Below are 15,385 nucleotides of genomic sequence, written 5' to 3' on the forward strand. Positions count from 1 at the left end.
TGCGCTTTGTGGTTTGACTCAGAGAGGAGAAACAGAGTAGATTTTACTCTTAGCAGAGTTGTGGGAATTTCCACTGAAACGGACAGGTCAGTGCAGTAGAGGAAAACAGGAGTTTCTTTCTGCTCTGGACAGGGATTGATTTGGTCTGGAATCAAAATGGAATCGAATGGAGACTCTAGGATACACGGTGAGTAGGGTGGCGATAGTGAAGCTGTTCACTACATCACTGTGCTCAGTGTCTGTTAAAATGTTGTTTCTTGATTCACATTTAAAGTACAGACTCTGTTTTTGTTAATTGAAATATCATATTATTTCAAGTATTGTAAGTTCATAGTGTCTGTGACGCTACTCATCATATTCAAGTAACACATATTTGATGGTAAAGTTCATCATTGTTTTAAATTCCTTTATCATTTTGTGTTTTATTTTCAATTCTGAAGTATGACATTGATAATGTTAGGAATATAACCAACAAACATTCCAACAAGGATAATCTGAAAGGCATATTTTCTGAGCTCTGGTGAGTCAATGGCAGGTTCCCAAGTCTAGCAAATTGTGACTACTTGAGTGTGGTGAATGGGAACAAAGGTATGTCTTCTTAAGAACTTATTTCAAGTGACTGGATGCATATGATGTAACAGCAATAGCAACATATTTGTCTAGTTTCATGTTTATGTTTGTTGCCCAGCTGACAGGCATCTGCACTTTTGACACATATTATCCTTCTTCCAGTTCCACTGTTTCCTCTGTATTGTTTCCAGTCTTACGACTAGAGTAGGATACTAGAAGAAAAAGATTTTAGTATTTGCAAGAATGCTAAAATTACAGGCTGTGACAAAAATCCCACATATGCTTGCCAAAATGCCCTACATCCTTTGCATAGATAATCCAGACTTTTGGGAATTAATTGCCATCATCACGCCCTGTTATTTCAGTCAGTGAATGTAAACAAGGTCTTTGGTTTTGTTGGCGGACACAGCTCATGATCAGCATGCCCTGTCCTTGGTACGCCATAATTCACCTTCCAGGCCAGTTTCAGGCTGGGACAGTCTTCTTTGTTGTACCAGATCTGCAACTAATAACGGGTGATAGTTTTGACTTGAATTCTAATCCACTCACTGTTTTGGAGTGACGGATTGGAGACTTCGTTTTGTGTTATTTACACAACTGACTCCCACTTTTTAAGAGCACAATATCTTTTAGAAACACTTTAGAAGCACTTACAGCGCAAATGACTTTGTTTTAATAAAACTAACAGTATAACTGGTTCATTTAGGTTAAAAACTAAAGGAAAAATTCAGAAACTTTCCACAACTCTATGCTTTCAAGGAACATATTTTCATCACGTGACTTCACTGCCCACACATGTTAGGGGAATTACTTCCCCGTCTGACTCAGATCAGGAAAGCATATTTAAATATGCTTTCCCGATCTACATATATATATATATATATATATGTATATAAATTCCCTTCCCACCCACCGCGGGTGGTGATTCTTCTTCCTCTTAGCTCGGGTCCTCTACCAGAGGCCTGGGAGCTTGAGGGTTCTGCGCAGTATCTTGGCTGTGCCTAGGACTGCACATTTCTGGACTGAGATGTCTGATGTTGCTCCTGGGATCTGTTGTAGCCACTGTTCCAGTTTGGGGGTGACTGCCCCGAGGGTCCCGATGACCACAGGCACCACTGTGGTCTTCACCTTCCAGGCCCTCTCCAGTTCCTCCCTTAGGCCCTGGTATTTCTCTAGTTACATACACATATGTATATATATATATATATATATATATATATATATATATATATATATATATATATATATATATATATATATATATATATATATATATATATATATATATATATATATATATATATATATATACATATATATATATATATATATATATATATATATATATATATATATAACCAACAAAACTCACCAACACTTTAAATGCGTCTTCATGTTATATGTGTTTATGAATTTATATATTTTTGACGAAATAGTACATGGGACAACGCAAAGCCAAACTAACCGCAGATACATTTAGCTACTGCCACACGGGGGCACCATTTTTATGTCTCACGTAGAGATAGGTACATATTTTGCAAAACCTTTGCAAAGATAACAGAACATTTTTATATTTAATTCATTTTAAGTGCAGTTGATTTTATTAACTGTAGACTGTGAAATTAAATACCCACAAGATAATACAGTAAAAAGGAATCAACTTTGTGTGCATCTTTCCCAAAAATGTTAAACCAAATAATAAATGTAACAGAATGAATTTGTTTTCCACACCTACAATGTTTCTCCGAAGGACCAATTTACCCCCTCTCTGCGGCGAATATGCGTGCTATAACATAGCAATACATATAAAGACCCGCCCCAAGAGGAAAGAGAGAGAGAAAAAAAACAACTTTTCCTCCCAGGTTCTTTCTTCCTTAGCGAGCTCAAATTTTACACCGAGCGGACTTTTACACTGCGATGTCTTGCTTCTGTCTACGTCCTAAAAGGACAATCTCACAGGAGAAAATATTTGAAGAGCACAAGAAAAAGGACACGCAGGAATACCGAAAACGCCTGGGTGAGTCCGCTTTTTAAAGGTACACTTGGAGTCAGGGGCGCACGCGCTTTAGTTGTAAAGCCAACACAAACAGGAGCACCCGCGCATGCTCGGGGGTTGTGTTTGGAGAACTTGGATTTGGAAAATATGTTCCTCTTGTTATTACGCCTCAGTAATCCAGTGTGTCCACATCTGTGTTTGTTATGTGGACATATGTAAATGGTTCTTAATTGCCTGGAGCGGCGCACTCTTTCTTCTGATGACAGACTAGGCTTCTGCCCGTCGCCTCTTAGACTGACATCCCCTGTACTCCCTTTTCGATGTCGGGAGAAAAGAAAAATACAGTGAATGGTCCAATGAAAATTCTCTTTGTTGTTTCCATCGAAACAACAAAGATCATTTGTGATCTTTCTTTAAAAGCCAGGGTTATGGCTATGACTACTTTTGTTTATGTATAAACAGCAGAGACAACATCAGCTTTTAAAGAGATAGGCTACGTCTTTTACGAGACAATGCCAAATGTTGAGGTTTTCTTTGAGGTCTTACCTTTCACTTCCATTTTTTGTAACATACTATGTCACGTAAAAGAGAAAATATGTGTTAACTGTTAAGAAACTAAATTACTCCTAATTATCTTATTTATTTAGTTAAACACATGGGCGTATATTGGATTCTGGCCTGACCCAAAGTTTTATGGGGCCTTAAACAGAATTTGATTTGCTGTGCCTCTTCAACATCACCACAATTAAAACACACTCACCAGTAACACCAGCTCATGCTGTAATCCATACAACAAAGAAAATTGTCTCTGAAAACTCCCCAAGCAAATATCTATGTTTTTATTATTATTATTGATGTACTTCATGAAATATATTTTTTATTTATTACTGATTTTCACATTAGAATTTTACAGAAGACAGAATGCAGTTACTCAAATGTTACTTCTTTCTTGGTGGGGTTTTTAAACAGAAAAGAAGAAGGAAAAAAATAAATCAAATAAATCCTTGATATTTAAACATTTTTTCACTCATCTAATTGCCACTGTCATCCTGAGGTAAACTCATGAATGTCCCAATGTCCCAATGTCTGAATATCCTGCGCTGTGGTGGGTGTGTATGTTTGCTATTTGAAGATGAGGATATCTTGTATTGTAATTTGAAGTTTTCATTCTGCTGAGAAAAGCCACATAAACACACCTGCACCAACACTGCAGTTGCTAGTATTGGGTCTGGAAAGTCAATTGTTGGTTCCTTTTCACCTATGAAATAAAGAGAGTAGGCTATATACTTGTTTCTGTTTGCATTTTCTACTGTAAACTCCTCTCACTTACAAGGTTGTATTGAGTGCTGATATTCCTCTAATTTTGGAAATGGAATTAAAAAAAAACTCCCTTGCTTAAATATAGTTATCGGCTGTATTTGTAAACAAACTGTGTTGCTATACAAACAAGAGATTAAACTCGTAGCATCACTTTATTACTATGTTCATAAAAAACATTAAAAAGAGATTTTTCTTTCCGCTTCCACAAAGTAAACTTTTAAATATTAAATTTCAATTTCAAGTAATTTTAAAAATTGCTAAAATATTCATGCCCTTTGAGCTTTGCATGTTATGTAACTTTATGTGATAAACCCACACATATGTACAATATGACTTGAAAGAAAATGCTAAATGTTTTTCCATTACAAATTTGACTTTTTTCAGCTCTATTTCTTCTCTTATGGTATATCTCTTCTAGCTTTTCTCATCCAGAGACTGTCACTCAACCCTGTAGGTTTAGGGTTGTCCTGTTGGACACCATCAACCCAGTCTTAAGTCTTTGGTTGTCACTGAATTGGTTTTCTTACAAGATTTACCTGATTTTAGCTCTATCTCTGTTCCCATCAACTATGATCAGCTTCCTTGTTCTTTCTGTAGAAAAGCACCCACACACCATGCATTTTGCTTACAGGTCAAAGCATGTAATTTTGTTCTCTTCCAACTGTTGGCTTTAGCTCTACATGACTCATTGACAGAAATATAAATGTGACTTTTCTGGTTTTCTTTCAGAGTTGACTTTTCCATATGGAAGATGCATGATTAACAGTTTTGTCAACAAGTTTTCCCACCTAAACTATGAACCTCTGCAATGTTTTGAAGTTACCTCCAACTCTGTGATATGAATTGAAGGCAATTGGTTGCACTGAATTTGCATTATTAGAGGGAAAAAGGCTGACAATTGTTTGTCACATTGTTCAGATTTTCATAGTGGAAAGTTGAAAACCATGTATCTTTCGCTTTTCATTTCACAATTATGAACTTTGTGTTTTTGTGGTACAAGTAAAACGTGATGGAAGTTTGCATATGTAACATTGCATAATCTGAAAATGTTCAAGCGGATGATTACTTTTGTAAGTCACCGAAGGTAAAGAGTTTCTGATATGAATCAACACAAGTTGTTTTTTTGATAATGCACTTATCTTAACTAACCTTAACAGGGAAAATACAGGGTAAGAGTGAACACCTTCTCTTCGGGTAATTTGAGAAAATCAACCAGCCATATTATATCCCAATAATTCTAAGAAACATCATGCCCTAGCTTGTCCCACATGGTGTAAACAGTGGGTTACAGATTTGTCGAGCCTTCCATCTGAAATTCATTACTCAGCTTTAAAAGAAGCACTCATGACTTAGGGGGCGTTCCTTGGATTCTGGAACTATTTCTTGTTTTCCTGGAAGAATAAAACACGCCCCTATTTTCTCAACTGAAAATCTGAACTAACTAGGTCGGCTGATTAACGTGTCTGTTCAAAAGAATTCCTTCAATGCCTTTGGCGAAATCATAAACCATGTCAGGGAGCTCAGGGTTCACTCTGTGGGAAAAGGCTTGTCACGCAATCTTACTGGCAATCTGATGAAGCAGCAACAGATTTCAAGTGTTTTCTCCTTCAAAGGTCACATACAGATTCCAATTCTATTCTGTAGAAACCTTGGTAAAAACGTATTGTTTTAAGTTGCATTGCAGATCCCAGCACCACCCACAGAATACTCAGCATTCTCTACCCAGTATTATTATGGCTTCACACAAAGGGTTTGGCTTGTGAATCACTCTCAAAGCTGATAGCATGCGGTTTCCCAAGTTTATTACTTCACATGCTTACTGCAAAATCATGCTGTACATTCTGTAGCAAACAGGGAAAAAATGAAAACAATATTAGCGTAGAAGATAGCAAGACATCTAAAATGGAAATTCTGCTATTGTTCCTGCTTTAGAACAAGCTCATATCTTTTATAGCCATTCAAGAGAGTCATTAATCTAAAGTTCATATATATTTAGCAGTTTGAGAAACAAGTAGTATAAAAAAGAATTCTGTAATAAACTTTGGCCTTTTTAACAGAAACTTGAGCGTGGTGCAATTCCAAATATTTTATTAATGTATTTTACAACTTAATATGCTTGCAGATTAAAGATGTAATTATTTGATGATGGAGTGCTAAGAAAGTATGCTCAGAATGTTATGTTTTGCAAGAACATAACATGCTAATTCCGTTCGTGCAGAACATTCTACCTGGAGACCCCAGTTGAGGAGTTTTCTTTCCTTGTAGTTGTATTGCTAGTAGATCTACTAGAACAAAAGGAAGCAATAAGGTTGTACTTCAGTGTCTGTGGAAGCAGTGGCCTGATGGGTGAATCAAGCAAATAGTATGGTTCTTTCATAGAAATGTTCTTTCAATTAAATTAATTGCTTACAACTAGATGTGCACCGATTTGTCAGCCACTGATTTATCGGTGCCGATCTCCTTAATTTTGAGAGATCCGTGATCAGCCGATTTTTACATGTAAAGCCAATCTTATCCACCGATGTTATCAACCTCGACAAAGTCTAAAAATCAACCACTGTGCTTTTCGTTTCTCCCGTGAGAGAGGTTTGACTTACAAACCAGCTTACTAGGTCGTGTCTGCACATTTACAGTTAACAACAGTCACCTCAGTGTTGCCAATTCAGCAACTTGCTTGATATGCTGGCAAACGTTTCAGGAAAAAAATGGTATCGGCCAAAATCGGAATCGGTAAGTTGGGCTTTTTAAAAAAATCGGTAATCGGCGATCGGCCAGAAAACTGCAATTGGTGCACCCCTAGTTACAACAATGGACATGAAATTACTCTAGACCTAAATCAAATTGGGAATTTGAGATTTGAAAATCAATATTCACAGAGATTCTCCACTCAAGTCTGATGGACCCTGACTGATGTTTTGGAAAAAAGAATGCACAAAACCTTTAACAAAACCTGTACTACTTTTAGTCGTTTTTCCATACATGTCAAAGACACACATTGTGCTGAAAAAAAGATAAATAAAGGTAAAAAAGCAATAGGCAAAAGCAACGCAACCCCCCAAATAACATTTAGTCAAAGGATGTGTAAACCAGGTGGTTACCTCCAAACGGTGCTTTGCTAAAATTATCTTTCTTTTCCACTTCTCCAATTTAATATTTTACCTGTTCATTTTAGCTTTTTAATAACATCCAAACATTCATAATAATTCTGATATTTCCTCTTTTGTCCCAAATTGTCTAGGTCTAAAAGATGATGATGACCTTCAGTTCCTGCTGGCCGGCACGAACCTCATCAAGATTCGCTCAAAATCCTGGCAGAAGAACCGCTACTTTAGTCTGATGGAAGACTGTAGGACCATCTCGTACTCATCTAAGAAGCTTTTCAAAAAAGACCAAACCTGTGAGTTTCATATTCCTTTTATCATATGATTCATAAAAATGAGATAAGCCTTGCTAAAGAAAAAATGCCTTGTGCAGTACATCTTGCTTCTTCATTGTTTGGACACCCCTTTGGCTTTTACTGTGTCAACTAAGACCACTCCTTTCAGATCAAAACAAAAGCTTCTTGCTTCACAGTGTGCACACACGCGCACACCCGTCCCTCAAATTCCTCAGGCGAGTATGTGAGAAATGTTGGTAGTAGAATAAAAACAGTTCACACATTCATCATGGTTGGGGCAAGAGTCAGACTGGAAAAATCTGGTGTACATCCTGACTATGTGTGTGCCCGTTTGAGTTATTTTCCTTCTTCTGGTCCAGTGATCCACTGTCAGACTGAGAAAGACTATATCTTTCTCTGGGTTTCTGGTGGCTCAGGTTTCCTTCCCTCCCCAGTGACAGTCAGTCCTGCCTGAGCTGATAACCTCGGTCTCAAAGCCTAAGCTTAGAACAACAACAGAACCCGAAACTGGTCTTAAGGTGGTCAGTGTTTTGCTTTAGGTCTCTACAGCATGTTTTATTGCTTTCGTGCCAGAAAGATAAAGTGACAGCCCAGCTCAAAAGTCTTGAGGTTTACTGGGGAAAAGCCTGCAAGTGAAACTAGTCCTCTTTTTAACCACATTGGAAAAGAGATGTTTAGAGATCAGTGTATGAGTGCTTTTTAATTTTATCACTTTAAAACCACAAAGACAAGACTGTAAATCTGCATCGATGTTTAATCTGAATTATAGAGATAAATTATCTTTAATTATGTACAGCCATGGAATATTATCTTCTAAATTTCGTAGTATTTCAAAGATTTTATATTATCATGCACTAACAGGAATATAAGCAAACCCACATAATCATATTTGCACCGCTGTGGTTTACAGGGTGTATCCGCTGTTTGCACATTCTACCTTTATTTCATGCGATACTAGTTTCAAGTGCTTTGACTTATTGTTAGCATGTAATAGTTGTTATGGAGTCACAGACACTCAAACGCTTCTCAAACAGAGAACATTGGAGACCCATAAAATGGAATCTTCCTTTGTACTTAGTTCACTTCTAGTGGTGGCAGGATAAGATTGTTCTAACTGTAGATGTGAGGAAGTTTACCAATTAGAGGCAAGTAACTATTTTTTGATTTCTGAAGCTCAACACACTTTTGCTGTACTTGAATATTTTCCATCTTTCCCATTTTAAATTTAAGGGTAAAACTGAGATAATTTTTTATTGTGTCATACCATAATTGTTGTTTTACTGTAAAACTGGAATCTTTCATTGACAACTAAACATTATGAAATTAGCATTATTGTTTTAACCGCAATGACATGTTGAAACATATCCAAGACAATATGTTAACTGTAAAAAATGCAGCATTAAAATGTAGCAGATAAACTACAGCACTGAGCTAGACCAGAACTTAGCTACTAAGCATAGTTAAATTTGCTAAGAAAGAACATTTCTTTCTCACAACTTAATCACCCTTGGAAAAAAAATGTAAACAGTATTAAAATTAATACATCTTTCTTTGCGGGAACACAAAATAGCAGTACATATTTGCTCCCCTTCTGACTTGTATTTGTAGCTGTTTATTGTGGTCATTTCCTGACTTATGAAGATTAACACGCACATGCTTTGCGTGAATAGCAGCCTCTCTTATCTAACCCATTTTGAAGATTAGCTAAAACAAATTGGCCTCCTTGTTATGTCACATTTATGCCCCATAGAAACAGGGAGTCATGAATTTTTACTTAAAATTTTCTAGAGAATCATCAATATTTTAGCTTCTAAGTACAAACATACTTCCTCTAAGTGCTGCAGTGACATGGATGGGTCTATACAGCTACTGCTTTCTTTCATTTTCTGAATGAATGCTTTCACATTGAGAAGGAGCAAGTTTACAACAAGTTTAGATAAAATCAAAAGCAGATATTTTTGTCTGGTGGCCGTGACTGCAAAGAGTGAAAAATGCGGGAGATGCAGGTTTACATATTGAACAGCAGTTACTGTCAATCACTTCAACGAGTTCTTTGATCATGAAAAAAAATATTTCATTAAGTTTAATTTCTTTTGTCATACAAATAATTAACTCCATTTATCTCTCTGTAAAAACTTGAAAGATTCTTAACAATTTCTTTATTCATCCCACAAATTAACTTTTAAGTTGTAGAGTTTTTTTGTCTTGCTGTTTGTTAAAAAATTACATCGAACGAGAAATCTGCCCCAGCTGTATTTGTTTGCAAAAGTCTGTTCAGATAAGTACTGTAAGCATGTGTACTTCTCTTTCAGTGTTCAATTCTATAAACAATATTGGTCAATTATCTAAAACTAGCATTGTAGCTGAACTTTTAGTCTTTCTTGTTTTTATCACAAGGTCAGTAGTTTCATTTTAGTGTGATTACATTATGCGTGTTGGTACCTGTCCTTCTGTAAATTAAGCTGCTCAACAAAGGATCTGTCTTCCAGTGTGTGGGCGGAAACAGGCTGCATGTGTAGAGACCTTCAGTCATGTTGTCTGGGTCACACTGGTGATAAATCAGCATAATAAAACCCCCCTATTACTATTTTTATAAAACCATGTTTGCTAGTTGGACAATGTAATAAGCGATGTCATCAATCAACTGCATTGCAATAATGAAAGGACTTTATTATGTGTTTACAAAGTATCCTATTTTCTTATTTATTAATTTTTTTGTAGAGAAGGACAAGCTCTCACTTATTAAGGCTCTTGAAATTTGATATTTCTTAATTATTTAATTAAACAAGCCTGGACAAGAACCCATGTTGATATTTTTCACCACCCAAAACACAAACAACACTATGGAAGGTTAAAAAAAATGCTGAAAGATTATTTCGAGAGAACCAAATCATGACACTTTAACGCAATAATGTATTTTAATGTGATCTTTACCAGACAAGTGATAAGTATGGCGTGTGATATATGTGGAGTAGTTATTACTATTATGTTTGTTACTTTGAGTACTCTTGTACGTTGTCCTATGGATGTCCTCTGTTATCCTCTGTCCACTTACATCTTGTCTCCCAACAAAGATGCATACACTCAACGTTGATGTTTTCATGTTGCTTTTGCTTCTTAACATCAAGTGAACCTCTCCCTTAGATGACCATTTTATTCTCCTCTTTTTATAAGCTGTTGTGGTGGAAGAAAAACCTTACGTAATCAATTATTAACAAAGAGTGAAAAGCACTACTGTAAATTCGATCTAATTTTTACTCTATAATACTGGAACTATGAACAAGTATCAAGTCTGCATCAGTTCCAACATAACCCAGCATAGAAATACAAGAGAAGAAAGAGGGAGAAATCAAGAGCAGTGAGAAAGAAAACAGTTTGTCTCTCTCTTATTAAACATGGAGTCATGATGTCTGCTGTTGCTTGCTACTGAAAGTAATAAATTTGACTTTTTCTGTTAGCAGAAACAGGCAGGCCTATGGCCCGGAACTGAACAATCATTTTGTGCTTCTTCAGAATGGTCGGATTGTCACTCAGACACTGCCTGAAGGCTCAGGAATGTTAATTGCGTGTGATAAGGTTGTTGTGTTTAAATCTAAAAGGTCCAGCAAGAATATTTTGAAAGATCTTAGAGGAAAGCATTTCTGCGATGTGAAAGGTCTAATCTGTGTGTTTGTGTGCAACACATTACACTCTACACTCTCAAACACTTCTGTTAAGCACCATTGTATCTTTTTGCATCTTTTCTATTCTCACTCACTCTCGCTTTTCTTTTAATTTGCTTGGTATCAACCATTTTCACATTGAGGTGGGCTCAGACTTCTTGGATGCACGTGACTTTTCTCAAACACTTATGTAAGAGGCCACCAAAGGCAGCTCTCTCATAACCAAGAGTTATCTTGTGGATAAGATACAAAACAGCCGTTGTAACCAAAGAGAAAAGTAGTATTTCGCAGCAAGACAATGACATGTCAGAGGAAGGACTGTGCATTAGGTGATAAGAATCCCTGATGGGTACTAAATGCTTAAGACCAGATCTTAAATTACAAACAAAGCTATCGCTGTCAGACAACTTTGGGATGATTTATTTTGGAAGAAGTCCAAAATCCTTTAGAAATTATTTTATGTCAGTTTTAGATCCCAAACGCTGTCTTAAACTTGCTGTAAGTTTAAAAGTTCAAATGAAGTTGGCTTATAATTAATTAACATAGCCATGTTGTCATTTCTAAATCCAGGTACTAACAAATGTCCTACTTTCTCCACACAGTCCTCATTGATGACATTGAATCTGTGCGCAAGGGCCGCCAGACTGAAGGACTCAAAAAATACACGGACCCCACCCAGGACGAGATGTGCTTCTCCATCATGTTTAAGGGTCACAACAAGAACCTTGACTTCATGGCGGACTCTAAAGAGGAGGCCGATCAGTGGGTCACCAGCCTGCAGAAGCTCATCAAACATATTGACAACCTCAGCAAGAAGCAGACTCGTGAACAGTATCCTTAATGTGATTTGCTTTCAATTTTCTTAGATTTATTTCATACATACACATCTGGTTTGTTAATTTAGTTTGTTAGTTTGTTTAGAATGTTGTTTTGTGCACAGGGACATGTAAAAGCACATATGGTTGGTGAGTTTTGTCACAACCAGTGGGTTCAGTATGTATGTGTGTTATACATTGTACAAGGGTGCATCAGTTGAGATTTGGGTTCTCTCTACAGTTATTTTTTTTGCAGTTTTGTTCTTCTGTTGTAAACTAAATCCTTACATCTGAGTTCCAGTTGGTTAATTAACTGCCTGCAAAAAGCAGACAAGAACAAAGACAACAAGTTGACCCTGAAAGAGCTGAAACATTTTCTGCGACAGGCCAACATTGAGATGGATGACACCTATGCAGAGGAAATATTTAAGGTGTGGCACTCTCAAATTTCTTTTCTTTTTGAGTAAAACCAAATCAATAAAGTTAGCAGTTTATTGAATTCCCAATGTGTTTATGCAGAAATGTGACACATCAAATTCGGGTACTTTGGAAGACTTGGAGATTGAGGAATTTTATAACCAACTGACAAAGAGGGAGGAGGTAGATGTGATCTATGCGAAGTATGCAGAAACACAGGGTGAAATGAGCGCCACGGACCTGCTGAATTTCCTACTGAATGAGCAGAGGGAGCAAGCGACGGTGGAGAGTGCGCTCAAGCTGATTGAGAAATATGAATTGGACGAAGCAGGTTGGTAAACCTGGAGCGGGACTGTTAGTTTTCAAAAGTTTAAGTTTCACCGGATTTGCCTTGCTTCATGAGTTATTCAACTTTTTGTGCTCATCCTCACAGCAAAACAGAAGAAGCACATGACTAAGGATGGCTTTACAATGTACCTCACCCATGAGGATGGATCCGTCTTCAACCCAGCTCACTCACTGGTGTATCAGGACATGAGTCAGCCCCTCAATCATTACTTCATCTCCTCCTCACACAACACCTACCTGATGGAGGACCAACTCAAAGGACCCAGCAGCACAGAGGGCTATGTAAAGTAAGCATTTCAATACTGTTTGTTGTTAGACGAAAATTAGAAAACGCCCCCGGTTTTAATCTGCTGTCTGGATTTTTCAGGCCTGACATTTAATGAGTCTGTCCAACAATTATCTATTTTGCTTAATGCGCAATTCAATGAAATCGTTATCTATATCTTTTTGTTCTCAATGAGTTAAACATTTTGGACAAGTCTCTCTCTTGTTTTCAAAAAAGCCATTCTACTGAGTCAGCTCTTGTCGGAGTGCCCAACGATTTGTTGTTGTACAGAGATGAAGAGGGACCTTGATCCTTGTCTCTGTGGATCATTCAGTGTAACTTGGGTCAATTAAAATGTGGGGAGAACATAAATAAAATTTCTGCCAAAACTCAAACCTTAAAGCATGTCCAGTAACTAAGCATAGAGTTTGGCTGGTGTCAGGTCTTAGCCATATTATTTCTACTTTATCTGCTTTCCCTACTATGCTGACGATGTTCAGGTTTTTATTACATATGAAACCCAGTGTTTGCTGGAAGTTTTAGTTTTACTCACTCCTCTTCTTGCAGAGCATTGATGAAGAGTTGCCGTTGTGTGGAGCTGGACTGTTGGGACGGGCCAAATGGAGAGCCTGTAATTTATCATGGCTACACTCTAACATCAAAAGTCCTTTTCAAAGACGTCATCAGAGCCATCAAAGACTATGCCTTCAAGGTAAATAAAATGTTCATTTTGCCTCTAGGAGAATAAAAACCTTTGAATGTTGATGGTTGATCTTTTGCTGCCCAGACATCTCAATACCCTGTGATTCTGTCCCTGGAGAACCACTGCACAGTGGAGCAACAAAGGCTCATGGCCCATCACTTAATCGACATCCTGGGTTCTGCTTTGGTCACAAAGCCTTTGGGTGACACCATGCCCACCAATCTCCCCTCACCAGAGGTATGTAACCATAAATTCTAACTCAGGTTAGGTTAATTCAGTCTGAATCCTTACTATAAATGTTCTTTATAATTAAGAATCAAAAGTTGACCTCAGCAAGTCAATGAACTGCTCTGCCAGGTTTTTCTCTTTCCAGGTTACTTGAGTGTTACAAGCTAAAGGGAAAGGAATGAAACCAATCTGATTAAACTACAAAACTTTTACCCAAAGATGGTGTGAAATAGATAATTGTTCTTGTGGTCTTCTAGGCAGATCTAAATGGTTTGGAACTCCAAAGTAACATTGTTGGTTATTTTTCAAAATATATGAAGCTCAACAAACTTGACTGAATGAGGACTTTGCTTCTTTGATGCTTAACAAATTCTCCACATTTTCTCCTAATGATATTACAGTAGATGCAATTTATAGGATTTACTGAACACAAATTTAATCTCAAAGGGTGGGGTGAAGGCAAAATAATATTTATTGGATGCCTGTGACACTGTTAGGCTTAGAGGATTGTTTTACAACACTGGAATGAGTTAGAAAAACCACATGCCCTTTACTGTACAAAATTAAGAAATATGTTTCCTTGATTCCTTGGATTCCTTCATGACACATTTTAATAATTGCGCAACAAAACGTTGAAGCATATTTTGTGTTTGTGTTTAGGAGCTGAAAGGCAAGTTCCTCGTCAAGGGGAAACGACTGAACAAACTGGATGCTGTGTTCTCAGACAACAGCACTGCTGATGAAGAAGTGGTGTCTGAGGAGGATGAGGCTGCAGATTGCAAGGAGAACGATCAAAAAGTGAAGTCAAAGGTGAGTCACGTCATTTGTACCTGTTTATAAAAATCTAAAACATAAAAGAAAATGAAGAACTGGTTTGACTAGTCGTCCATTTTCTTTCAGAAATCAAAGATCAAACTCGCCAAAGAACTGTCAGATATTGTTATCTATTGTAAGAGTGTCCATTTCAGTGGGTTTGAACATTCCAAAGACAACCAGAGCTTCTATGAAATGTCATCTTTGAAGGAGAGCAAAGCTTTCCAACTGGCTGAGACTTCAGGTAAATTAAGAAACTATCAGTGGTTGTGAGAACTGTAAAAAAAAACTCCAGCAATCTAAAGATTTGCCCATGATACAGAAAAGCTAGTATAAGGATAACAACAGAATATGGTACGTACTCAAAAATATAGCTATAACACTATATTAGAAGATATGTAGTCATTCTGTTCTCACAGTCTGTTATTAAATCAGATCAAACTGTCAGCTATGATTGCTACAATTAATCAGATTGTTCTTGATGCAAGATAAAGACTAATTTGTAATCTAAATTTTGAGAGAGTGTCACTTCAGACACCGGCCTACATTAACCTCTAGAACCCGACGGACCCACCGGTGGGTCCGTCGGGTTCTAGAGGTTAAACAGGTGTTTATGTTTATGTTCTCCTATAGCCACTGCCTTCATTCATCACAACATGGACAAACTCACCAGGATCTACCCAGCTGGCTCTAGGACGGACTCCTCCAACTACAACCCTGTTCCTATGTGGAACGTTGGCTGCCAGATCGGTATTCTCCCTAAAATTCAGTCTAGAATATAATATAAAATTCTTAGCATACTGAATAATGAGCAGTGATTTACTCTGATCCTTTATCTGACTTTTGTTTTA

General features: G+C 37.2%; 1 protein-coding gene across 2 annotated transcripts in view; it reads left to right on the plus strand.

Moving 5' to 3' along the window:
- Window positions 1–15,385, plus strand: part of plcd1a (phospholipase C, delta 1a) — an 18,478-nt gene continuing 3,093 nt past the window's right edge. Inside the window, exons 1-11 of one of the 2 annotated variants that reach the window (XM_044105407.1) lie at window positions 1–187; window positions 7,125–7,283; window positions 11,548–11,776; window positions 12,062–12,191; window positions 12,280–12,508; window positions 12,611–12,812; window positions 13,358–13,502; window positions 13,578–13,730; window positions 14,382–14,531; window positions 14,622–14,778; window positions 15,168–15,284. In XM_044105407.1, the coding sequence (XP_043961342.1) occupies window positions 157–187; window positions 7,125–7,283; window positions 11,548–11,776; window positions 12,062–12,191; window positions 12,280–12,508; window positions 12,611–12,812; window positions 13,358–13,502; window positions 13,578–13,730; window positions 14,382–14,531; window positions 14,622–14,778; window positions 15,168–15,284 (1,702 nt within the window). In that variant the 5' untranslated portion in view covers window positions 1–156. Of the gene's footprint in view, window positions 188–2,391; window positions 2,588–7,124; window positions 7,284–11,547; window positions 11,777–12,061; window positions 12,192–12,279; window positions 12,509–12,610; window positions 12,813–13,357; window positions 13,503–13,577; window positions 13,731–14,381; window positions 14,532–14,621; window positions 14,779–15,167; window positions 15,285–15,385 lie in introns of those variants that run through there. The other variant, XM_044105406.1, reaches the window with a different exon arrangement.

This window comes from Gambusia affinis, linkage group LG21 (assembly GCF_019740435.1).
Source record: "Gambusia affinis linkage group LG21, SWU_Gaff_1.0, whole genome shotgun sequence".
NCBI lineage: Eukaryota > Metazoa > Chordata > Actinopteri > Cyprinodontiformes > Poeciliidae > Gambusia > Gambusia affinis.